The sequence below is a fragment of the Pararge aegeria genome, chromosome 21 (genome assembly GCF_905163445.1).
Source record: "Pararge aegeria chromosome 21, ilParAegt1.1, whole genome shotgun sequence".
Taxonomy (NCBI): domain Eukaryota; kingdom Metazoa; phylum Arthropoda; class Insecta; order Lepidoptera; family Nymphalidae; genus Pararge; species Pararge aegeria.
The window spans coordinates 8,718,866-8,741,039 of record NC_053200.1 but is presented as its reverse complement, the minus strand read 5'-3'; the positions used below and the strand labels follow the sequence as shown (position 1 = coordinate 8,741,039).

The window sequence follows — 22,174 nt, the reverse complement described above, 5'->3', positions numbered from 1 at the left end:
AATATATTTGAAGAAGCTTTGATATAATCTACTAATGGTTATTGAACAGGGAACATTAACGTAAATATTATTATTTACGGCCGATTGGCGCAGTTTGCAGCGATCCTGCTTTCTTAGTCCAAGGCCGTTGGTTTGATTCCCACAACTGGAAAATGTTCGTGTGTTGAGCTTGAATGTTTTTCAGTGTCTGGGTGTTTATATGTATATTCTAAGTATTTATGTCAATTATTTAAAAAAATATTCAACAGTCATCTTAGTACCTATAACACAAGCTACGCTTACTTTGGGGCTCGATGGCGATGTGTGTATTGTCGTAATATATTTATTTATTTATTTATTTATTATGTTAATCAATAGATGATTTATCAACTTAAGCATACTTATTCAGATAGCTGATGCTTATAACTCGCTTATAACTCCAAATTATCTGGTGGTATTTTAATAAAAAATCACATATAAATAACAATGCAAAATATAAGTGTCTGTTCAATTTTAGATACACATATCCTAAATCAAACTATATTGATACTACCACAAGTAATAAAACTATTTTAAAAAGGAAACCCAGAAAATAGGACGGATAGAAAGTAGCATACATTTGTATGCGACTTTTGTGTTAAGTAGAGAATTTGTGTATATCTGAATCTCTTTCCGAAGTATTTTTGTTATACAGGATTGCACCAAGACATAATGAAAAGTAAATACATATGACATGAGATATTATACAAGAATTCAGCCGATATAGAACTAAAGATACACATAGAACTAATAAATACACATACTTATCGACGAAATCGCAGCCGATCACAGAAGTAAACATTTATATGAACATTAATTACGTGTACTCAATAAAAATGTCCTCGTTCAGGCACCTAGCGATTCTCCTATTAATTAATAAAAAAGCAATATACATACCGAGGTCATAAAAAACTACAGTTTGATTGTCCAGGCTATTTCTATTGATTGGGCACTTCATTGATGGGTCATTGACGTAAGTAAAGTATTCCGCTTAGCAAATCAACAAACAACTGACATTCGACAATGAGGGCACTACTATGTTGTAATGTGTTTTGTGTAGGTAAAAAGGTCAGTTAAAAAGGAAAGGATGTGAAACAATGTTTTTGGCCAATTGACTCCTTTATATAGAAGATGCACTCTATTTTCATCATGATAGCGATTTTGACGATGAAATGCTGATGATGAGATATAAGTATTTTGCAGTGATTTCCTCATGTCACGGTCATGAGCCGCTTGTGTACCTACAACACATTACTGAGATGTTTAGTAAATAAATAAATATATTATGACAATACGCACATCGCCATCTAGCCCCAAAGTAAGCGTGGCTTGTGTTATGTGAACTAAGAAAGTTGATGAATATAATACACATAAATACCTTTAATATACACATTAATACGTAGACACTGGAAAACATTAACATTCGTCAAACAAACATTTTCCAGTTGTGGGATCGAACCCACAGTCTTAGACTCAGAAATCAGGGTCGCTGTCCACTGAGTTAATCGGCTGTAGGATGTTATTAATGTTGTTACTTGTTTGATAAGTAACTTACTAATTCTTAAAAATGCAAAAGGCTGTCTATGTCATCAAAGTATTATGTAAGTATTATGTGTTTTGTACTAAGTTTTATGTTACACAGAATATGTTTATGGCACACAGAATATTTATTTGCATAAGCATACAAAATTTCATGATAAACTGTTATTTTAAGCCATCTGTTTTTATAATACTCATCCACCTTTATTACGTTCACGTGTAAAGGAATACTTAAAGTCAATAAGAAGATATTATCGTCAAAAAAATCATTATTTCAAGTTATTCTTAATGTATTTGTAATAGGTTATGTATGCAATTATAATGCTCCGCTTAGCGATTCCACAAACAAGTGAGATTAAGCGATTGTGCCACTGTAATATGCGACCCTGAAGAGTAACTGTAGAATGCTGCATTCAAAACAAGCATAATAATTCCGTTAAACATGTATGTTCAAAACAAATCCAATTTTGGGACCTTCAACCGCCGTGTATGGTGTTCAATCAATTATGGAGATTATCTTTAAAATTTATATTGGAAAATTTGTAAGTTGTTCGTTTTTATACTCAATAGTTTTGTCTATCTTTCCATATGTAATCGAATCTAAATGATTATTATCCTAAGCTACCACTGATATCTTTTCATTTTTCAAATTTCAACTTTGGTTCAAATTATAATATTTCTTAGGTATACGGCAACCGGCTTAAAGTACTTTCTTACAGTCTGAGTAACAATACTAAGCACAGTAAATAGGTACAAATATTTATTCTGAGCCACAAAACCTACATCAAGTTGTGTTAAAGATGCCCAATTTTACAGATAAAAAAACCTGGTCAGATGATATATATAATATTGACATTTGATTCGCAACTTCCAGTATTTTTAAACCAAGTGTTATGTAATTACAAACAAAGGATTCAATCTGTCAAAGTGATTGCATTATTTTGACTTATTTTTTTCTATATTCTGTATTTTTAAGCCATTTATAATAAAATCTTGGCGTGAAATCAACTTATTCAAAAAAATTAACAAAAATGGTACTTACTTGTAATCCAACTTCTGTACTTGTTTGTGCGTATATTAGTGATTTCAGACACACCGCGATGAATCTGAAACAATAATAACGAACGCTTTGTCTAAATGGGGATCTTATGTGTCATACATTATTTGCTCAGTTGGAGTCAGAGCTTTGGGAAAACATCGTTTCAAAAGGATTTGTAGAACTTGAAACTCGCATGTATCTGTAGCTGATGCATTTTTTAAATAATATATTTTTTAAAAGCCTATAGGTTACATAATTATATTTAATAAAGTACACTAAATAACTTGCTATTTATGACAGGATAATAAGTTGGACTAATTATTTTATTCTATTTCAGTTATAAAATAACTTTTATTTACACCTTATACATATTCGTGACTGTTTTTAAGACATTATTGATCATAGATTAATAGATTTCATTCTGTTTACTTTAAACATGTTTAACTACAAAACGTCTGACTGCACTAATTGAATTCCGGATCGCCTCCGGAGCGTATAATGACAAGGATGTGAATTCTACCGCATTCAGTTCCATCTGGACCGAATAGACCTAATTATCGCTTCCGATATTGCTATTCCTGTGATGTCTTCTCTGTCGATATTATATAAACAGTCTAAGGTTTCTTGTATTTATATATAGCACCTGCATATTCTTTTAAAGATACCATTTGAAAAGCATATTATTCTATTTTTTTACAAAAGATAATTAAATTCACTGCCTTCTTTTACTTTCTGCGTGTTTATTGTTTGATTAGAATTATTTATTCATTATTAAAGCCATTATCGCAACGTTTAATCCTCTCGTTTCGGTATTAGTCTTTCTCGCAAACACCATCTTAAGTTGTTTATATTCAAATAAATTAACCATCGTAAGATACTAGAACTAATGGCAGTAAAAGTATACAGGTTGAAGGAGCACTACTATAGTCTACCCAAAGAGATTTTTTGCGAGAAATCTTTTAAATCATTTTAAAATAATCTAAAAAAGCATTGTTTAATTTTTTTACAAACGCGCCTCCTTTTCTTTATTTTACTACTAAAAGCTGTTTAAACTGCTAGTTTTGTATCACACTAACTAGATAATATATTTCCACTACTTTATGTTAATTTTAATTTCTCTTTAAGTGAAACTGTTTCTTTTGAGAATAAATGTCTTTAAACCTAAGATGATTGCTTCTGTCAAAAAGCGGGCGATAGATTTTAACAGCTAATCAGGAACGTAAGTATTTATACAAATCTCAGAGTTGCCTTGACATCAGAATATCATGGCTTGAGTATATAAACAAACATAATATAGATGAAACTATAAGCTATACTAACTGCCGTGGTCGGTCGGATACAAATTAAATTTCTCCTTAGAAAAGGTCTTCTTATTAACATAAAATAATGATTCATATGTGGGCTTCTGTCAATCACACTAAGTTCGTATTATGTTTCAGGAGATGAAGTTCAAGAGAGATAAGCAATTAACTAATTTTAGCTGCCATAAGGAAACCGTTATTTGACTTAAGCCAACGCATATGGTAATTGTAACTCCTTGTCGATCAAACGGATCAGGAATTAATAAGTTTTGTTCAAGACATTTAAAGATGCCTTTTGTTTATGAAGGCTCTTCAAAAATCAATATTATAATAATTTGAAAAGGAAGACTTGTAAAAATAAAGGTTCTTATATTATAATGTAAGTCTGATGACAACTTTAGTCTGTACCTTAACTCCGTTACCAGATGATCTACTTCTGAAGTTATCATAATGCTTAGGATTGTATGTTAAGCCGACGACTCCAGGTAATAGATTCTTTTAGTAACTTGGTTCGGATTAAATTACCAATCGATCCCAATAAAAACAATTTTTTTAGAGAAAATAATTGTTATACGATGACGAGTCAGTGCTTCTCTGCGATATCTTTTGTTGTTAGCAACTTAGAAAACGCATCTCAAAACAATCGTACGGAAAATGCTAAGCGAGGAAAAAACCATGGAATCAGAAGTAAGAGATCCCTATATACTATAATGACACTGTCATGATGAGGTCGGCATTAACTAAGAGATCAAAGGCTTCATGCTTCTGTATTTGTTCGGTAGTCTTTGCTTACGCAAAATTGCTTGGCAGTAGCGCTCCTCTGGGTATATTGATCCAAAGACTGACATTCATTTATCTGTCTACTAACCTACTATATTGAAACGGAGTGTTGGCATCGAAGCTGTATTTACTTGTTTACTATGACAGAAGACGCCAGGTGATGTGAAACATTGGGTAGACGATGGTGACTCTAGATATGATAATGGAAAGCTGTAGCAAAAAGATACAAAGCGACGCGGAAAAGCTTCAGTTAGGTCGTTAGAGCAAAGAATATTGATGATAAGCAACAAAGGGCTAATCCGTGTCACATGTTTATTGCATCGATTATAATTTCCGTCACACTCACGCGTGTTCTTTATGCCGCCGATAGCTGGCGCCATGCATACTAAGTGATAGATACGATCTTAGGGCCACTCGTTTACTTCTAAGACCGGTTGTAAAATAAGTATACATTGTATAATTAATGGCGGCCCCCTCCCTTTATAAAAGTGCATGACAAATAACGGTGCAAATATTTTATCATCATCTTTCTTCATCCAGTTCATAATGGTTTATTATTAGGAAACGTTTGTTATCCCGCTACAAAAAGTAGCCAATGTTACTCTCCGTATTTTTAACTACTTAACAATATGACAAAAACCAAGTAGATTCGTTGCTTAGTTAGGGCCTGAATAAACAAACAAACAAACTTTTGCATATATAATAATAGTTAGTATCACATTTCTTACTTACTTGTAAGAATTAAAATAGAAAAAAATATGATCCCGATAAATCAATGTGCGCCAGTCCTTACCTATTCGAGATATGAATGATATATTAATTTGTGTCCTCATACGAATATTTTTACGATGAGTATGGCGCAATAGCGTCTGAAAAATATAGGTTAAAGGGACCGATTTTTATTCATATTTATTCTCTTAAGTAACCATACACGTAACAGTTTTCGTCTTATTGTGAGTTAAACAGTGTAGATTCCACTAGTTTTCTATTTATTGAAAGATGATGTACCTACGAAGTATAATAAAGGATTGTGAGCAATCCGTGTTTCATACAGCAATGGATTCATGCAGCAACGGATTTTTATTCCCTTATGAGCCCACAGTCGTGCACTGCGGCGGTTTATGAGATCCTGGAGAGCTGAAGATTTTTGTCAATAAAAGATAATTATAATTATTTGAAAGCTCGAGCTTCTAATCATATATTAGTTTGTTAGAGAGCTAAAACATCAACTCTCCCTTGGCCTTGGCTTCCAACGGCCGATTGGCGCAGTTTGTAGCGACCCTGCTTTCTGAGCTCAAGGCCGTGGGTTCGAGTCCCACTACTGGATAATGTTTGTGTGATGAGCATGAATGTTTTTCAGTGTCTGGGTGTTTATATGTATATTCTAAGTATTTATGTATGTTATTCATAAAAATAATTCATCAGTCATATTAGTACCCATAACACAAGCTACGCTTACCTAGGGGCTAGATGGCGATGTGTGTATTTTCGTAGTATATTTATTTATTTATTTATTTTTAAGTTTTAATTGATATACCAATAACGATTGAAGAATTGAGTAAGTTGGAAACCATCGCGTATAAACAGATCAACACCTCGCAGGACATGCATGGAAAGCGTCTTCCAAAGTGTCGCCCCGTATCCTGAGGCGTTAGTGTTAAGCCTCGTGTGACTGTGGTTACAAAGACAAATACGCCCTTCAGACCGGAACAAAGAAATGCTGCTTTGCGGCAGAAATAAGCAAGACGTTAGTAGGTACTATAACGGACGAGTTCTGTCAAAAAAGGTCTAGGTACTACTACTAACAAAACATGAAAATAAAAGCATAATACTATAACTTAGGTAATAAGCATAGATAGGTGGGACTTCGTCTTTACTTTTTTTGGGAGTTCGAATTAGGTATGTGTGATATTGAAACTATATTCATATTGAAGAAAGAGCTGTGCGGTCAATATATAAACTTAAATCACGTGAATCCCTCCGTGAAAAATTTAAAGAAATAAGTATCCTTACGGTAGCCTCACAATATATTTATAACAATATAGTATTTGTAAGACAACATATTAGTCTTTATAAACAAAAAGTGGATATAAACAGTCGACTTACAAGAAATGGTCATAAATTAGTGACATCTGCATATCGTCTGCGAAAGGTGCAGAAGTCATTTGTGGGACTGAGTATACGCTTTTATAATATGATTCCTAAGGTAATTTTGGACCTACCAATGCATAAGTTTAAAGAATGTGTTAAAACACATTTATTACAGCGAGGTTATTATACAATTGATGAATTTCTTAATGACAAGGTTGCTTGGAAGCATCCGGCTCCGCTTTCATCTCTCACAAGATAGAAAAATGAATTTTGAAATGTAAAATGTAACCTTGTCTTGCCGTCTTCTTCTCGGTAGAATCTGCCTTCCGAACCGGTGGTAGAGTCACTACACACAGACAGACTTGACGTTTCAAATGTGCTTATATTAGGCCTACTTGAAATAAATGGATTTTGAATTTTTGAATGTGTGTTTCATTCAATTAAAATATCAATTGCTTTAACCTTCACGGTTTTTAAACCTGCATACCAGGGATTTCTCCATAATGTGTGTTCAAAAGTGTGTGAAGATTATACTTCGTAATAAGATTAACCTTCGTAGGTTATACAAATAGTCCACTCAAATAATATAACGATCCGATTTCCATTAACAATTCTGCATCGTATTCTAATTCACACTTATACCTATTATGCAAATGCATTGACAATAGCGATCCATTCATCCTTCCGCCTTTGAATACGATATCAATACTGAGTGCTATTATAATGACTAGTAAGTAGGTACATAATTATATTATAAGCTTTATTTAACAACCTATTTGATGTGGGAGACGTGACAGTAGTTGTTCATCTCTGTATTTAGTATACAATCAAATTTAATTGATTTATTGTTTAAAATTAAACGTAATTCATTGTAAGGATTTGTAATTGACATATTACAATCAAACATTTGAAAAACAAAAGAAAAAAAGAACTTAATTCGAGGCATGTACTTTGCCTACATAAAAAGTTCAATACTTACGTTTATATATCATATATTTAAATTTTACTACGGGCTTTCAATACTCGCTACTTGTAAAAATATCATATCTTGATATTATAAAAGTAACTTTAAATGTTGATTTTTATTAATATAAAAATGTTTCTGTATGGTTACATAAAATAAACACGAAGGCAGGTTCACTGCCGTTGTGTATTGCATGTTTTTTTTTTTAAGTAACTAAACTGCGATTTATCTTTTATTCTGTATATTTACATAATGGAAAAACTCAAAAACTATTTAACTAAGCAAAAACTTCTTCTACCTGTAGAAATTCCTTTATTCAGTCATAATGGGATTTCAGTCTGAAACAATCGTAATCTAACGGAAGTGGCAGTAGAGCTTTTTGTGACATAGCTCGGCCGGGTAAATACTACGGCCATTCTTATTAGCGTAGCATTGCTGTGTTCAGAACTTAGCACCTAAGACACACACAGGTTGATCGACACAAGGCATAACTTTGTAATACTTGTTCCTTGCACACAAACTGCGAAGTATTGCCCTGTAGATCTACTTCAAAGTTCAAAATTAATTTATTTTAAGTAGGCCTAATACAAGCACTTTTGAAACGTCAAGTCTGTCTGTTTGTAGTGACTCTACCACCGGTTCGGAAGGCAGATTCTACCGAGAAAAAGCCGGCAAGAAACTCAGCAGTTGCACTTTTCCATCATCAACTATTTACATTTTACATTTTAACATTCATTTTTGTATCTACGAGTACCTACTTGATCAGTAAATTATAACTAAAACAAGAGGATGCCACAAGAAAACTATTTAAAAATTAAAATTAATCATTAGGCTTAGAAGAATACTTTCTATTGACGTAGTTTTTTTAAGACAACCTCATGTACCTTGAAATACCTAGCCTAGGATTAATTAATACAAATTACATGACTATTCTGTTAGTTATTTAAAAAATATAACGTTTCAAATCGAATATTTCTACATCATCTAAAAGTTTCTCAGTATCAAAATCAAACTTCTACCTACATTTACTAAGTTTCCTATATAAAAATAAATTCTCTGTTTCATTTCATTTACACTTAAATCGTGTTGACATTGATGTGATTGCGATCATGTTTACAGTGACGGCATATTTCTGTTCGCACTGGCGTTTATAAAAATAGGACATGTCAAGTCTTCTTTACACGTTACGACAAATCGGTCTGTTAGAACAATATTACTTAGGGTTGGCACATTTACTTAAGGCAAAACTTTAACACGACAAAACGATCCAACTCAAATCGTAATACTATCAGCTAATACTATTTTATTGTTAAAAAAACGTAAAATAATATTATTTACTTCCTGTTACAGATCGTTAATAGAAGTGTTTAGATACTTATCTAATTCGCAATGACATTGATTAATTGCATCGTGATTGAAATCGATGAAGGAATTTTTCCAGTTCTTAAACCTATTAGGTATAAGCACCTACACGTTTAATATTATTTACAGATAACGACCAACGACTGCCTTATGCAAATATTATCCGAATTATAGCATACATGACAGGAAACCATAATATTCGAAGATAATGGGCTTATTAGCGTATGTTTATTACGACTTTTATAAATAATTACATTTTTTGTTTGTCCCTATTTTACAGAACAGATTTCACTTTCTTTGCATAGACAGAGTTTAAGATAGCGAAAAAGAGCAAGTTAGTCATTAAGAAAATGTAAACAGTCATTTTAAAAAGTAGTCTTATATAATAACGGTTTTCTTTTTATTTATTTTAATATCATTCATTTTGTCCATAGATAATACTTAAACTCATATAGGTATATCTATTTATATTTATACCGTTATAATATATTCCACATCAATGCCATAACTATGCTCGTGTGTGCACGCCCTTATAATTCGTTAAAGGTAATGAATGCTTGCTATTTTTATTCTATGATAACAATACATTTTAATGGTATCTTGGAACAATTGGTTTCACAAAGTTAAATCAGGCGTGTCTCTGATTTATTGCTAATTTCCGTGGTCAACATGTTCAAACACACATTCAATAATCGTATCGTGTGTTCAGATCGGCAGCTTATAAAGAATGTATCATTTGGACTATGAAGCGTAACACTGATCGAACATGGGTTACGATTTTCTTGCGCATTAGCGTTTAAAAGTAGAACTTTTTGTCGCGTTTAGATACAGTTGCGTGCGCGATCGATCAAGTCACTTACGCTGCTAATTTTCCTGCGAGGTATATTTTTTGGCAAAACTAAATCTAGCACTTTCGTATTCGGCAGCTAATCATTCGCTGAACCAATTAAAAGTTATGTCTTAAAATAGGAAAGCTAAATTAATTGTTTAAAATACATCTCACATTTATAATATTTGGAATAAGTGGAAAATATCCCGTATATTTTTAATCGAAGTAATGTAAATCTCATATAACATGCACACTTTTATAAATAGGTACGAAAATTTGAATTGATGATAGTTACTTGTTACTGATCTGGATGAAAATTGGCACAGAGATGGATTATAATTTGTAATAACGAATAGGTTACTTTTAATTCCGGGAGAATTTGAATCCGTTATTCGAATGAAATACGTTATTGAATGCCAACGGAGTCGCCGGCAACAACTACTATTTAATATACCTTCAAACAAACCTTTTTGCAATTATATACTTTTTAAAGTTTGTTTGAACAAAATTTCATAAAACATACGTTTTGCTTTTAAAAAGAAGGTGTTCGCTTCAGCGATAGGTTGCTCAAGCGAAAGTAACCAATGTGCGGTCAGCCATAGGTAGCAGTTCGCATCACCAAGGAGTGTCAGTCATGGGCGGGTGGTCTCTTGCGTCACTGGCGGAGTAATCTGACGATAAATCACAGCTTCTGGATCGGAATGAGATCACGGGCTTATTGCGCCCAAATGAAAGACGGACCTGATTTGGCTCTCATATTTGAGATTTTAACTCATGGATTTATAGTGATGAAAACTGAATTCGATTTGTTATACAACCACGAATGATGGTTATGACTATGAGGCAGGAATTACATTTTTTATTTGTGTTAATGATTATGTTTTTGTTTTGTAAGTTACGTGTACAGTTAGAGGTAAATAGAGGCATTATAGAGATAAATATACTACGACAATACACACATCGCCATCTAGTCCCAAAGTAAGCGTAGCTTGTGTTATGGGTACTTAGATGACTGATGAATAGTTTAATGAATAATATACATAAATACTTAGAACACACACTGAAAAACATTCATGCTCATCACACAAACATTTACCAGTAGTGGGAATCGAACCCACGGCCTTGGACTCAGAGAGCAGGGTCGCTGCCCACTGCGCCAAGCAGCCGTCATAAATATTCATGGACGGAGCTCATCTCGAAAATGAACACTATTTACAGATCTTAGAAAGTTCTCTTATCTAATCTGCGGTATTTTGTCGATGATAATGATTAATTTTAGGGTTTTGTTGGTTTCAACAAAATCATTATCTTTATCTTCAACGAAAATAAATACTTTTGCATAATTTTATGACTAAACAATGCCAAAACAATGTGGACACCTAATTTAGGCCTTGAATATAGAGTAGATTCAGTAGTATAATATATATGTATTCACGTATAGTCTATTTTTTCTCACTTTTATTATAATATAAAAAATCTTTGGTAGTATAAACTATGTTTTTAAAAATATAAAAAAATAATAAAAACAAACATTCATAAGGAAAAGCACTTTATATTTTATTTGTTTTTATTAACTTTATGCACTTGTTTTTATTCTATTTTTAAAATGTACCTTCTTTGCCCTTAAAAGCAATGAAAGGATAGTTTACATTATAAGACAATTGAAAGAAAAAAGTATTTTATAACGTACCTTGCTCTACAATCATTTTCATTAGGTATGTATAAAACCGATATCCATCTAATATGAGTAAACAGCAGTCATAGCCTAGTGGTTAGAACTTCGGCTACACTTTCCAGGGGCCGAGTTGGAATCCCAGCATGCACCTTTAATTTTTATGTGCGTTTAAAGCAATAAAATATCGTGAGGAAACCCGCACGATTAAGAGTTCTTCACACTCATGGGCCAGCGTGATGGACTAAATACTTCTCTTTGTACCCGTGCCTTGTATTTGTCTGGCAACGGGTTATTATGATGATAAGAGTAAAAAGGAATAGTCCAAAGTATATTGTTTACTAATGTATCACAATGATTTTCTATTGAGAAGTTCCACCTTCTAACCCAAAAACAATTCATCGTCCTCTTCAAAACCAAATAAAGTTCGATTATCAGAATCAAAATCAGAGAGAATCAGATCTAAGTTGATGACAACATCACGTCGCACTAAATAAATTAACAGCCATGATCAAGGTCCAAGACCAGTTGTAAATTTAAGTTTAACAGTCTACTACAGTAACAGGTCAAAGGTTATTTCATCGTAAATTTAACTGTTTGCTGTTTTGTATACAAATGACTTAATTTACAAATGTCTACCTCCACAACCTGGAAAGTTAACAAGGGTGAAGAAAGACATTAATATGTGTAATGTACTAGAGGATTACTCTTAATACAAACTGTTATTTAACGTGCCTGTCTTCCGGTTCGTATTATTTTTCAAGCAGCTTTTGTTTCTTTGAAACGTACGTATGAAACTTCGGTAGCAATGCTGAAAAAAAATCTTTTCCAGTTTTCTCCGTGCATGTGTACTTTTATATACAATTTGTACTTATTAACTTGGATTAACGGGATCTGAGAGGGCATGTAGTTGTATAACAAATTGTTAGGTGTGATTGCATTTTCTAAAGATGGTCAGCAATTAAAGTTAAGATTTATTATAATTTCCTTCTAAATTCCGGTGCCTTGATTGCGTTGCAGTTTAGTGTATTTACGATCACTTCCATTTTAGGCTTATTTTAAACTTAATCCACTTTGGTCAGGCAGTTAACGACACGAAAATTATTGATCTTTTGTATACCTAACTAGTGAATATTTCTATGAATATTATACATAAAAACTTATAATATACAGATAAACACCCATACACTGAAAAACATTCATGTTCATCACACACACATTTGCCAGCTGTGGGATTCGTACCCATGGCCTTTACTCAAAAAGCAGGGTCGCTGCAACCTGCGCCAATGGGCCGTTTCTATTTTACCTAAATAATAATATTTAGGTAAAATAGATTTATAATACACAAACCTGTAAACTAAACTCAACTGTCAGCTCTAATTGGTGTTCTCCCTTTCTACGGGATACACTATGAAAAGGACAGTAGACCTGCCAATATATTAATAATAATAAACATACTACGATAATACACACATCACTCTCTAAAGTAAGCGTAGCTTGAGTTAGAGGTAGGTACTAAGATGGCCGATGAATATTTTTGTGAAGAACAATATAAACATTTACTCATACCATACATATAACGCACAAACCATTCATGTTCATCACAAAAACATTTTCCAGTTGTGGGAATCGAACCCACGGCCACGGCCTTGGACTTAGAAAGCACGCCCACTGCGCCGATCGGCCGTCAAAATATAGTTTGGTTTGGAAATTTTTGTACAGCAGAATTAGCACCAATATTTTTGCTAGCAGATTGTTGTAGCTAGGATTAAAATAAGCTTACTTGATAAAGAGATTGCAATAAAATACTAAAATATACACTGCGATAAAACTGTAATGCTAAAAATGTTAAATTACTTAAAAACTATAAACTATTCCAGTTGTGGGATTTATCATATAAGTTTAGAAAACACAACCTAGTGTCATTTCTGGTATTTTTATTATTGTTTTTTTTTAATGAAAATGTGTATATCTCGATGTTAATTTTCTTGTCGTCTATCTATGAGTCATGTCGTAAATATTTTCGTTTTGATTAGACTCGTTTGGATATAAACGTCTACTTTTATTATATTAAACATATTAAGAAAGCATTAGATGACTCAGAATAATAAATATTTAAGATAAAATTCCTTGGAGACAAATTCGTAGCTAATTCTGTCGATATCCTATAATTATTATTACATCAAATATAGAAAACATTGAAAGATCACCGATTCATGATTCATTAATGTCGTTTAAAATGTTCGAATAACTTTGTTTTTAAATTGTGCGAGATTTATTGCATTTGCTTTGCATATAAACGTAGCTGATGTTCAAATTTATGGTTATAAGAAGTAAATCTTAGAATATTGTTTTCGCGAATAAGATTAGATTTTAACCCGCGTACCCGCATGCATATATGTTGTAAATTTCTGGGCTATAAGGCTTATGTAAAGCAGTAGAGGATTTGGTTGGCTAATAATGAAGATTGTAGTTCTGCGTTTCAGAATTATAGGATTCATTTCGAGATAAGCATTGATAATATTTATTTAAATATTCATTTTATACCAAATTAATACAACATAGGAAAAAATACATAAAACATGTGCCACAACAAATTTTAATGTATATTGTATTCCATTTAACTTAATAAACTGAAAACAAAAAAGAACATTTTCAGAATTCAGAACACATTTATATATTAACACTGGTAAGTGTACAGGATTCTGTTCTGCAATGATGCCGCGATAGCGGTCGCAGTAGTATGAACTGTGTAAAGCTGAGCGCACAGCTTATATTATTGACAGTATATATATTGACCACATAGTTCGTAGAAAGGATGGACGTTGGGGTCCCAAGGTGATGGAATAGCAGCCCCAAACTGGTAAACGCAGCGTTGGTCGACCCCAACGAGGTGGACAGACGACATTAAGCGCGTCGTAGGTAGCCTACAAAAGACCTATGTCCAGCAGTGGACGTCTATCGGTTGATGTGATGATGATGGAATATTGACCATATTTTTACCAATACTTCGACTCTTGAATACACCCCGACCCCGCACAATATTACTGTCTACTGGGAAGTATCCCTGCCAAATATTAAAAAGAGTGCTAAACTATGACAGTCTACCACACGTGTCAAATAAACTCCGTTAATGTGTGCCTTTGTCCGACTTGCTTATGTACCAAAAAGCATAAACTTCTATCTTTATAATGTTATAGTTTCAAAAATAAAAGTTAGGTAGTTAGAGTTAGTACATGAAATAATAAAAAACAAATAATTCAATCTTGTGTTCATCCTATCTATTATATAATGCCTACCACAGTCAATATAAGCTTTATTTATAATTTCTTGATACATAATCTGTAGTCTTAATGTAATAATAACACAAAATAAACGCCTTTCTATAAATTTTGAGCCATATATTGTGTGTTTCATTACTTTAATATGATTATGATAATAAAATACTGTATGTGTAATCGTGTACAATATCCATAAATTATTTTCAGACACAAATGCTTTCTTGAATGTTCCATCTATAATGTTTTAGTTAAGTCATATTACTGCTTAAACTCACTGATAAAAGGCCATAAATTAACTCAAGTTGTTTCAAATTAATTCAATGCTTTTTTAATTCAATTAAGCATTTAGGCATATTCAAATTCCTGCTACAGAATTTATGGGCGGGTAATGTAAATTCGCAGGTTAAAAACCCTCAACAGTAGCTGGTATCGAAACAAATTATTAATTCGTTGTCAGATAAGATCAACCCTTTATGTTTGGTCCATAAAACTAATTGCCGTAATTCGTCTCAATCGGGTGTAAGATTAGGGCAGCTTGGTATGAAGTGGCATGTATTGCGCTGTTTTACGGTCAGTTGCCTACTTGGTTGTGGTTTTTAAGTACGCATATCCGGTGACAGTTTATAACCGGCTTTCAGTGTAACAGTATTCCGATTAGTATTTTATGTCACTGCGTTTCGTACTCGCATTACGTATTATTATGTAGGCTGATATGTTACACTACGTTTGCCTGCTTCTAATGTTAGAAATTGGAAAGTTTAATCGTCCTTATCCTCTGAAATCTATTAACTGGTGGGCACAGGCCTCCTCTCATAGTTCCACGAGGCTGGTCAAATGCAGGCTGGTGGGCTTAAGCAGTATTATTACAAGTTAGTGATTATAACCGGGATCGACAGCTTAACTTGTTTTTCGAGGCATGGAAATTGACAAAACCACACACTCAATTTAAATAATTGGCATTAGTAGGCCTCTTGGCTCTTTAATACAGGTATCATACTATGTTTACAAAAAAATAATACCAAATTAAAATCCGTTAAGCATTCTTTTGCATGAATAAAATGTTTTTGGGATAAAAATTAGCATATGCATTTGATCATATGTTGTCATCAGATTCAATTGACCCAAATCTTAAGACATCTTTCCACCGCGATGATTTTCTAACAGGATATCTTTGAAACTCACCAATAAAATTGCTTCATGGCTTTAGCACTCGCACTGGGAATATGCTCAAGATATGCTCGAAATGTCTGTTCTTTAATCGGTTTATAACAAGTCATTCAATATACAAATTTTGTCTTTCATATCTAGGCTTCCTCGCGCATCTTTCTCACATGGCTATCTATTCTTATCTTAATTACGAAACCGATTAGAAGATCACACTGTGTCATAGCTTAGTTTCCCGTCTCCGCATCGCTAACACGCTTTAGTGGAAAGCTGACCTTAGCCTTTTTCGCTGAGTATTTGCAGAGCAAATGCACATATCATGTCAGTTGAAAATGGCATGAATAAAACCAAAAGAAAAAGAAGAAAAGAAACCATTTTTAGAATTTTTCGTATGTCTATGTCTATTGTAGTATGGGCTAGTATTCACGGGATAGATCATATATTGAAGAATCCTCAACTGAAAACCTAGTGCGATAGAACGGCGGCATTTTCAAAGTTCCTGATTGTTTAAATTTAATATTTTCCCATAGAAGTTTAAACAAAATGCGGCATCTTTAGAAATTGAACAGTTTATGTCCAGATAGCGAAGTTCTAAGTAGGCGATTTAGGTCACAACTGCGACTGTAACTGTGATCCCAGAGTTATGGCGTATATTTGGATTAGCAATACAAAGGCAATATCGCACCATATTATTAATATGTTTCCATGTTGGTATAATATTATATTTGGCACGTTTTCACGGCAGTTTTTTTTAAGTCATTAAAATATCACTTGCTTAAACAATGAAGGAAAACATCGTGAGGAATCCTGCATGCCTGAGACTTCTCGATAATGTTCTCAAAGGTGTGTGGGGTCTACCAATCCGTACTTGGCCAGCATGGTGCAGCCTATGGCCTTAACCCCTTCTCATTGTGGGTGAAGTCCCGTACCTTTTAGTGGGCCGGTAATGATTTTATATGGTGATGAAATGACGGCAGATAAGACTACAGCTGTCAGCACCCTTCTTCTCACGGCGGGTGTCGCGGGGGTCGACAGGGAATACAATGGAGAGCAGGTAGCTGCGTTTTCTGTGCTACTACTACCACACTACCACCTCCTGCGACCACTAACCCGTCTTCCCAGCGTGGTGGTTACGGGCAAACCATCCCGTTGAGGTAGACCTTCATTCCAGCAGTATACTGTTATAGGATATTGATGGGTAAAATATTAAACAATTGTGTATGAAAATATTTCAACAACTTAAAACTGAAACGTGATACATAATATTCTATCGCCAAACAAGTATTATATCGTGATCCGGAAAAAGAATATGTTAGTCTAAAATCACATACTATGACATCATGTCGATTAGTCCGTGACGCGAAATCAGGACCACTCCCATTAAGTAATAACGGTTAGGAAATCGGTCAGATCAGTACCATTGTCTCCGTTACTAATTACGCTGAATTACTGCCCACAATGAGGTTTTACTGACTAAGCAATTATTTTAAAGGACATGCCAATAGATTTACCGTGCCTTGTTTCAGGTGTGTGTTTGAGTTTGTGTAGGTAACCTCAAGTTTATTCCTAACCAAGGAATATTTTCTTGACAAACCTAAGCAATTATTTACTCCTATATAGAGATCATATAATTTAATCACATAGTTATAGTGATCGCAAATAAAAAGTTTTTTTGAAAATCATAACATAAATAGGTAATTAATTATAGGTATTGGTTTTAACGATAATGTTTTCTTATTTATCTTCTATGAACGCTTTAATATTATCCTTTGATAGTTTCTTTCATGTCTAAATATCTAGATGTTAATGAGGTAGGTACCTGTTTTTTATATTAACTCATACAAAGTAAAAATACATTATATAGGTAATATAAAATTTAAACGTAATTAGTTGTAAAGTCTAAAAGCCATTACATTAAAGAATGAAAAATAGCCTTTGATCTAGACGCAGCTAATTTTGTTTTGTCGACATTCAACCAATGTGTATTCTGACGTTGTACTACCGATTGGAAGGCCGATTTCGCCGAGCCGAAGATTAGTTATAGTTCTTTTGGCGCGTTAGGGAAAAATGATGAGAGTAAATTTTTACGATGCGCGCGCAAACCGTCACCAATACCCTGAAGTTAGATATAGTCAACATTTTAGTTTCAAAAAAAGTTTTGACAGTGTACACTTTCAATTGTCAAAGTCTGCAGGCTCATTTCGAAATCTCAAATTTGAATGTGAGGTAAACTTGGTTGTACGATAATGAGATCTAATGCGTTATAATAAAACTATATAAAGCGTTATAATAAAACTTTCAATGTATTAAATACCTTCTATTGTTAGTGTGGTTTTTCAACAAACGTTAGAATAAGCCGAATGTAATTTTTTTATCTTGTTACTCCAAAGAAGTGTAACTTATAACGCGTGTACATAAGTACACACAAGTTTTTTTTTTTTTATAATCATTGGCGAACCAAGCAGAGGGCTCATCTGATGGTAAGTGGAAAACCATCGCCTATAACAAAAGCAAGACTTTGCAGGGCATGCAACGAAGACGTCTTACAACGTGCCACCCTCTGTCCATGTGCCAACCTAGGCGTAGGTTTTAAGCATTTTGTGCCTGTATGTGTTGACACGCTGCTAGCGGCAGAAATGAGCATGGTGGAAGTACTTCCCCGGATGAGCTGTCATAAAAAGCTCTACTACCAAGCTGGTAAGAATCTCAAGATATGAGGGGGAAATGGGAGGGAGGTATGTGTTATTTGTTAATCCTACAATATCGGGGTGAAAGCTCAGTAAGTACCATAAAGCTTTGAGAAGCATTGCTTGCATACAATTTACATGATCTCGTTCAAAAGAGAGCTCAGTTACCTTTTATACGTACAATGCATTAGAGGCATCTGAGACTTCAATATTCAGGAGCGTGTACTGACGAATGCACGCTCTTACATACTGTAGTGATGAACGATTTTATGACTCCACCGAGTACTGTATAAATATTTTCAAATCACTTAACCAAATCTTATTTATTTTTGTTTTTTTTTATTTAAACTTTTATATAATAGAACAGAAATACTTTTTATTTCTGTTCAACGGAAGTAGCGATCTCAGCAAGAAAACCTTGGGATTGGGATGAGACGTGAGCGAGAACGAACAGGTGGTGTTAAACTTATGATACTTTTATCTATGGTTTTTTCAAATACTGAACACTAGCAGCAGTTATTTACTGATTATAGATCATAGACAACTCATGAGGCAGTCGGTCGTGATGGATCATCTACTCAGACTGATGTATATTCTGATGACTGTTTTTGTATGGTCAACATGGCAAATACACTCGGCACACTTTGAAACTAAGTTGATGAAAATAAATGAAAATGATTTATGTGCTATCTTAATTTCATTACAAACAATGGGCTAAGCTATCGCTGCCAAATTTCAACTGAAAACACCTTTAAAATAGGAGCGTAAAAAACACTGCGGGGGAATTCTGATGTTGTGCCACTTTTATATGTATAAAATATCATCATCATATGGCCTTAATATTAAGGCCCTTGAAGTAAAATATAACACTATAATAATGTTAGCATACTGACCCATTACGTATAGTTGCAAGTAAATGCCACAATTACACTTTGAACTAAGCGCTGAGAATTCTTCTCACATGTATCTAGTCTCTATTTGATTCTTTAACGAGTTCCTCTTATCAGGGCTCCACTTGTAATTCGTGGCTAAACTCTCGAACGGCGATTTATCCCGGCGCGTGACTTTACAAAGTGAGTAACGGTGAGCCAGGCTGCACTACTAGGGACACCATTAATATCTCATTTTCAAGAATGGTTACCTACCAACGGATTCGATGGAAGGCTCGTATCATCATTATCGTTACTGTGCGTCGTAGTCATCGCTTGGATGCTATGGATCGTGGTTATCACTTAACTGTAGTGGTTTTCAACACCTTTTTCCTGATGCTTGTATTTTGAATGACCCTTGCCATGCAGTTAAGCAGTTGGTGCCTCCTTATTTTCCTGGGACCTCAAACCTACGTGTTACCGAAAAAACTGAGAATACGAGAAACCATAGGAGATAAACTCTGCTTAGTCCTGAGTTCTTGGGACTGAGCACTAACTAAAGGCGGCGCAATTTTATTGTTTTCTAATTACGATAAAAACACGACGCTGTTATTTCCATACCTTTAATAACTCTGTTTTTTGATAAGAGGTTAAGTCCAATTATATCTTATACCTTCTTAATCCTTCGTATTATTTCAATTACTACATCAGTTTAGTAACATTATTTTTGATCTATTTAACTGCGACTTTTTGAGGATTTCAAATAACGGTAGCTTTGCATTCACGGATACGTATTTTGTTTATGTTGTACGATTAATTAATTCATTGACATTTGTTTGGCCAGTTTTTGCATGCTGCAGTTTGGTCACCCTATTCGAAAATCGCAATTAACCACATCTAGTCTCACTTCAGACGGGGCACTAGCCAAAAGTATGTAGGTGCCTTGTGTAGGTGGTTACCTTCTAAGTCTGCACCAGATTACTTTTAGATTAAAGGGTCTTAACTTTTGTCTAGGTCTAGCGGTTGTGGTTTGCATTATAAAATTTAGAATTTGGGCAAGGTTCTTATATAAATTTGTGTATGATATTTTTTAATACATCATTTATAAATTTTCTCTGGTCTCGTTATATAGAAGATTTGGATTGAAAGCTATTACATTATATCAACCCGTTACCCATTAATAGCCCAGTGCGCACTCCACACGCCTTTGAGAAGATTATGGAGAACTCTCAGGCATGCATGTTTCCGCACCGTTAAACCAAGTGATATTTTGATTGCTTAAACGAACTATAACTTCCCCCAAAAAAGTATAGCCGAAGTCCTGACCGCTGTCACCGCTTTCTGCGTAGAAACTGATTAGAGGTATGGGTTCAATATAACTGCCATCCCCTATATAGAGATCGATACTATCTTAGACTGAATAATCTCGTACTACCAAGTGAAACAGTCAAGGGCTAATGGTGGTAAAATAATGGCTTTTGAATCCGTATATTTTCGAATCCAGATCAAGTCTAGCCGCAGACAGGGCAAAAGGTATTAAACCATAACTATATAAATTACCTTCCACAACTGCACCAGATTACTTTTTGATATATATAGGGAACCAGAAAACTTAGTATTTGATTGATTCTTCTGTCTTGCTCTCGCTCATTACTATAATACTCGCGTTAATACCAGATTAAAATATTTTAAACCATTTGCCCTAAGTGTCTACAAGAACAATACTTCCTTTTACAATCCCATCGTTCACATGTGCCGCCTTTAAAATGATTTAGTATCAAGTAATCATAATATTGACATTTTTAACAAAAGGATAAATATTTTTAAAAATCAAATTATTAAGCACTATTCCACATAATCTTTAGGGAAATAATATATATATTTAAGTGTTTATTTTTTGTTTCAACTTTAATTTTATCTTTACTTTCTGTTTAATTTAATTCCGAGTTGTGTACATATACTTTGGGTTGTAGCTTAGAACAAAACTTGTTATTACTTATATTTAGATCTACTTTTAGTTATTACCTGTTTTATGTACCTAATAACAATAAACAATAAACAACAATTTGAGCAAAGTTCTTATATCAATTTACGTTTTTGGAAATTATAATTATCGAATATTCTCTGGTCTAGTTTTATAAACCGCGCGACGAATCAGATTAGATGTATTGGTATAATATAATTGTCACACTCCTAACGGGTTAGCCCGCTACTATTTTAGACTGCATCATAACTTACGGCCAGTTGAAATTGCAGTCAAAGGCTAACCTGTAGTGGAAAGGAAAAAACAGCTTTGAATTCGTAGCCAGTTTGGTTACCCTATTCGAAATTTGCAATTAACCACGTCTAGTCTAGTCAGACGTGGCAGTAGGTAATAGTATGTAGGCACAATTATGCTACTTACCTTCCACGCCTGCACCAGATTACTTTTAGATTATAGGGTCTTAGGTTGATTGTGGTTTGCATTATAAAATTTTCGACTTGAGCGAAGTCTTAATTGAAATTTACATATTCAAAGCGAACAGCAGTGATTTAGGTTTATGTAAAGCAATTTCGCAAGATGTTGTTGGGATAATAA

General features: G+C 33.8%; 1 protein-coding gene across 2 annotated transcripts in view; it reads right to left on the bottom strand.

The window, feature by feature from the left end:
* The window catches only part of LOC120633255 (thrombospondin type-1 domain-containing protein 4-like), a 186,528-nt gene that overhangs the window by 97,429 nt on the left and 66,925 nt on the right, over positions 1-22,174 (bottom strand). For both annotated transcript variants that reach the window (XM_039903421.1, XM_039903420.1), the window contains one exon: positions 2,600-2,663. In XM_039903421.1, coding sequence (XP_039759355.1) covers positions 2,600-2,663 — 64 coding nt within the window. The remainder of the gene's footprint in view (positions 1-2,599; positions 2,664-22,174) is intronic.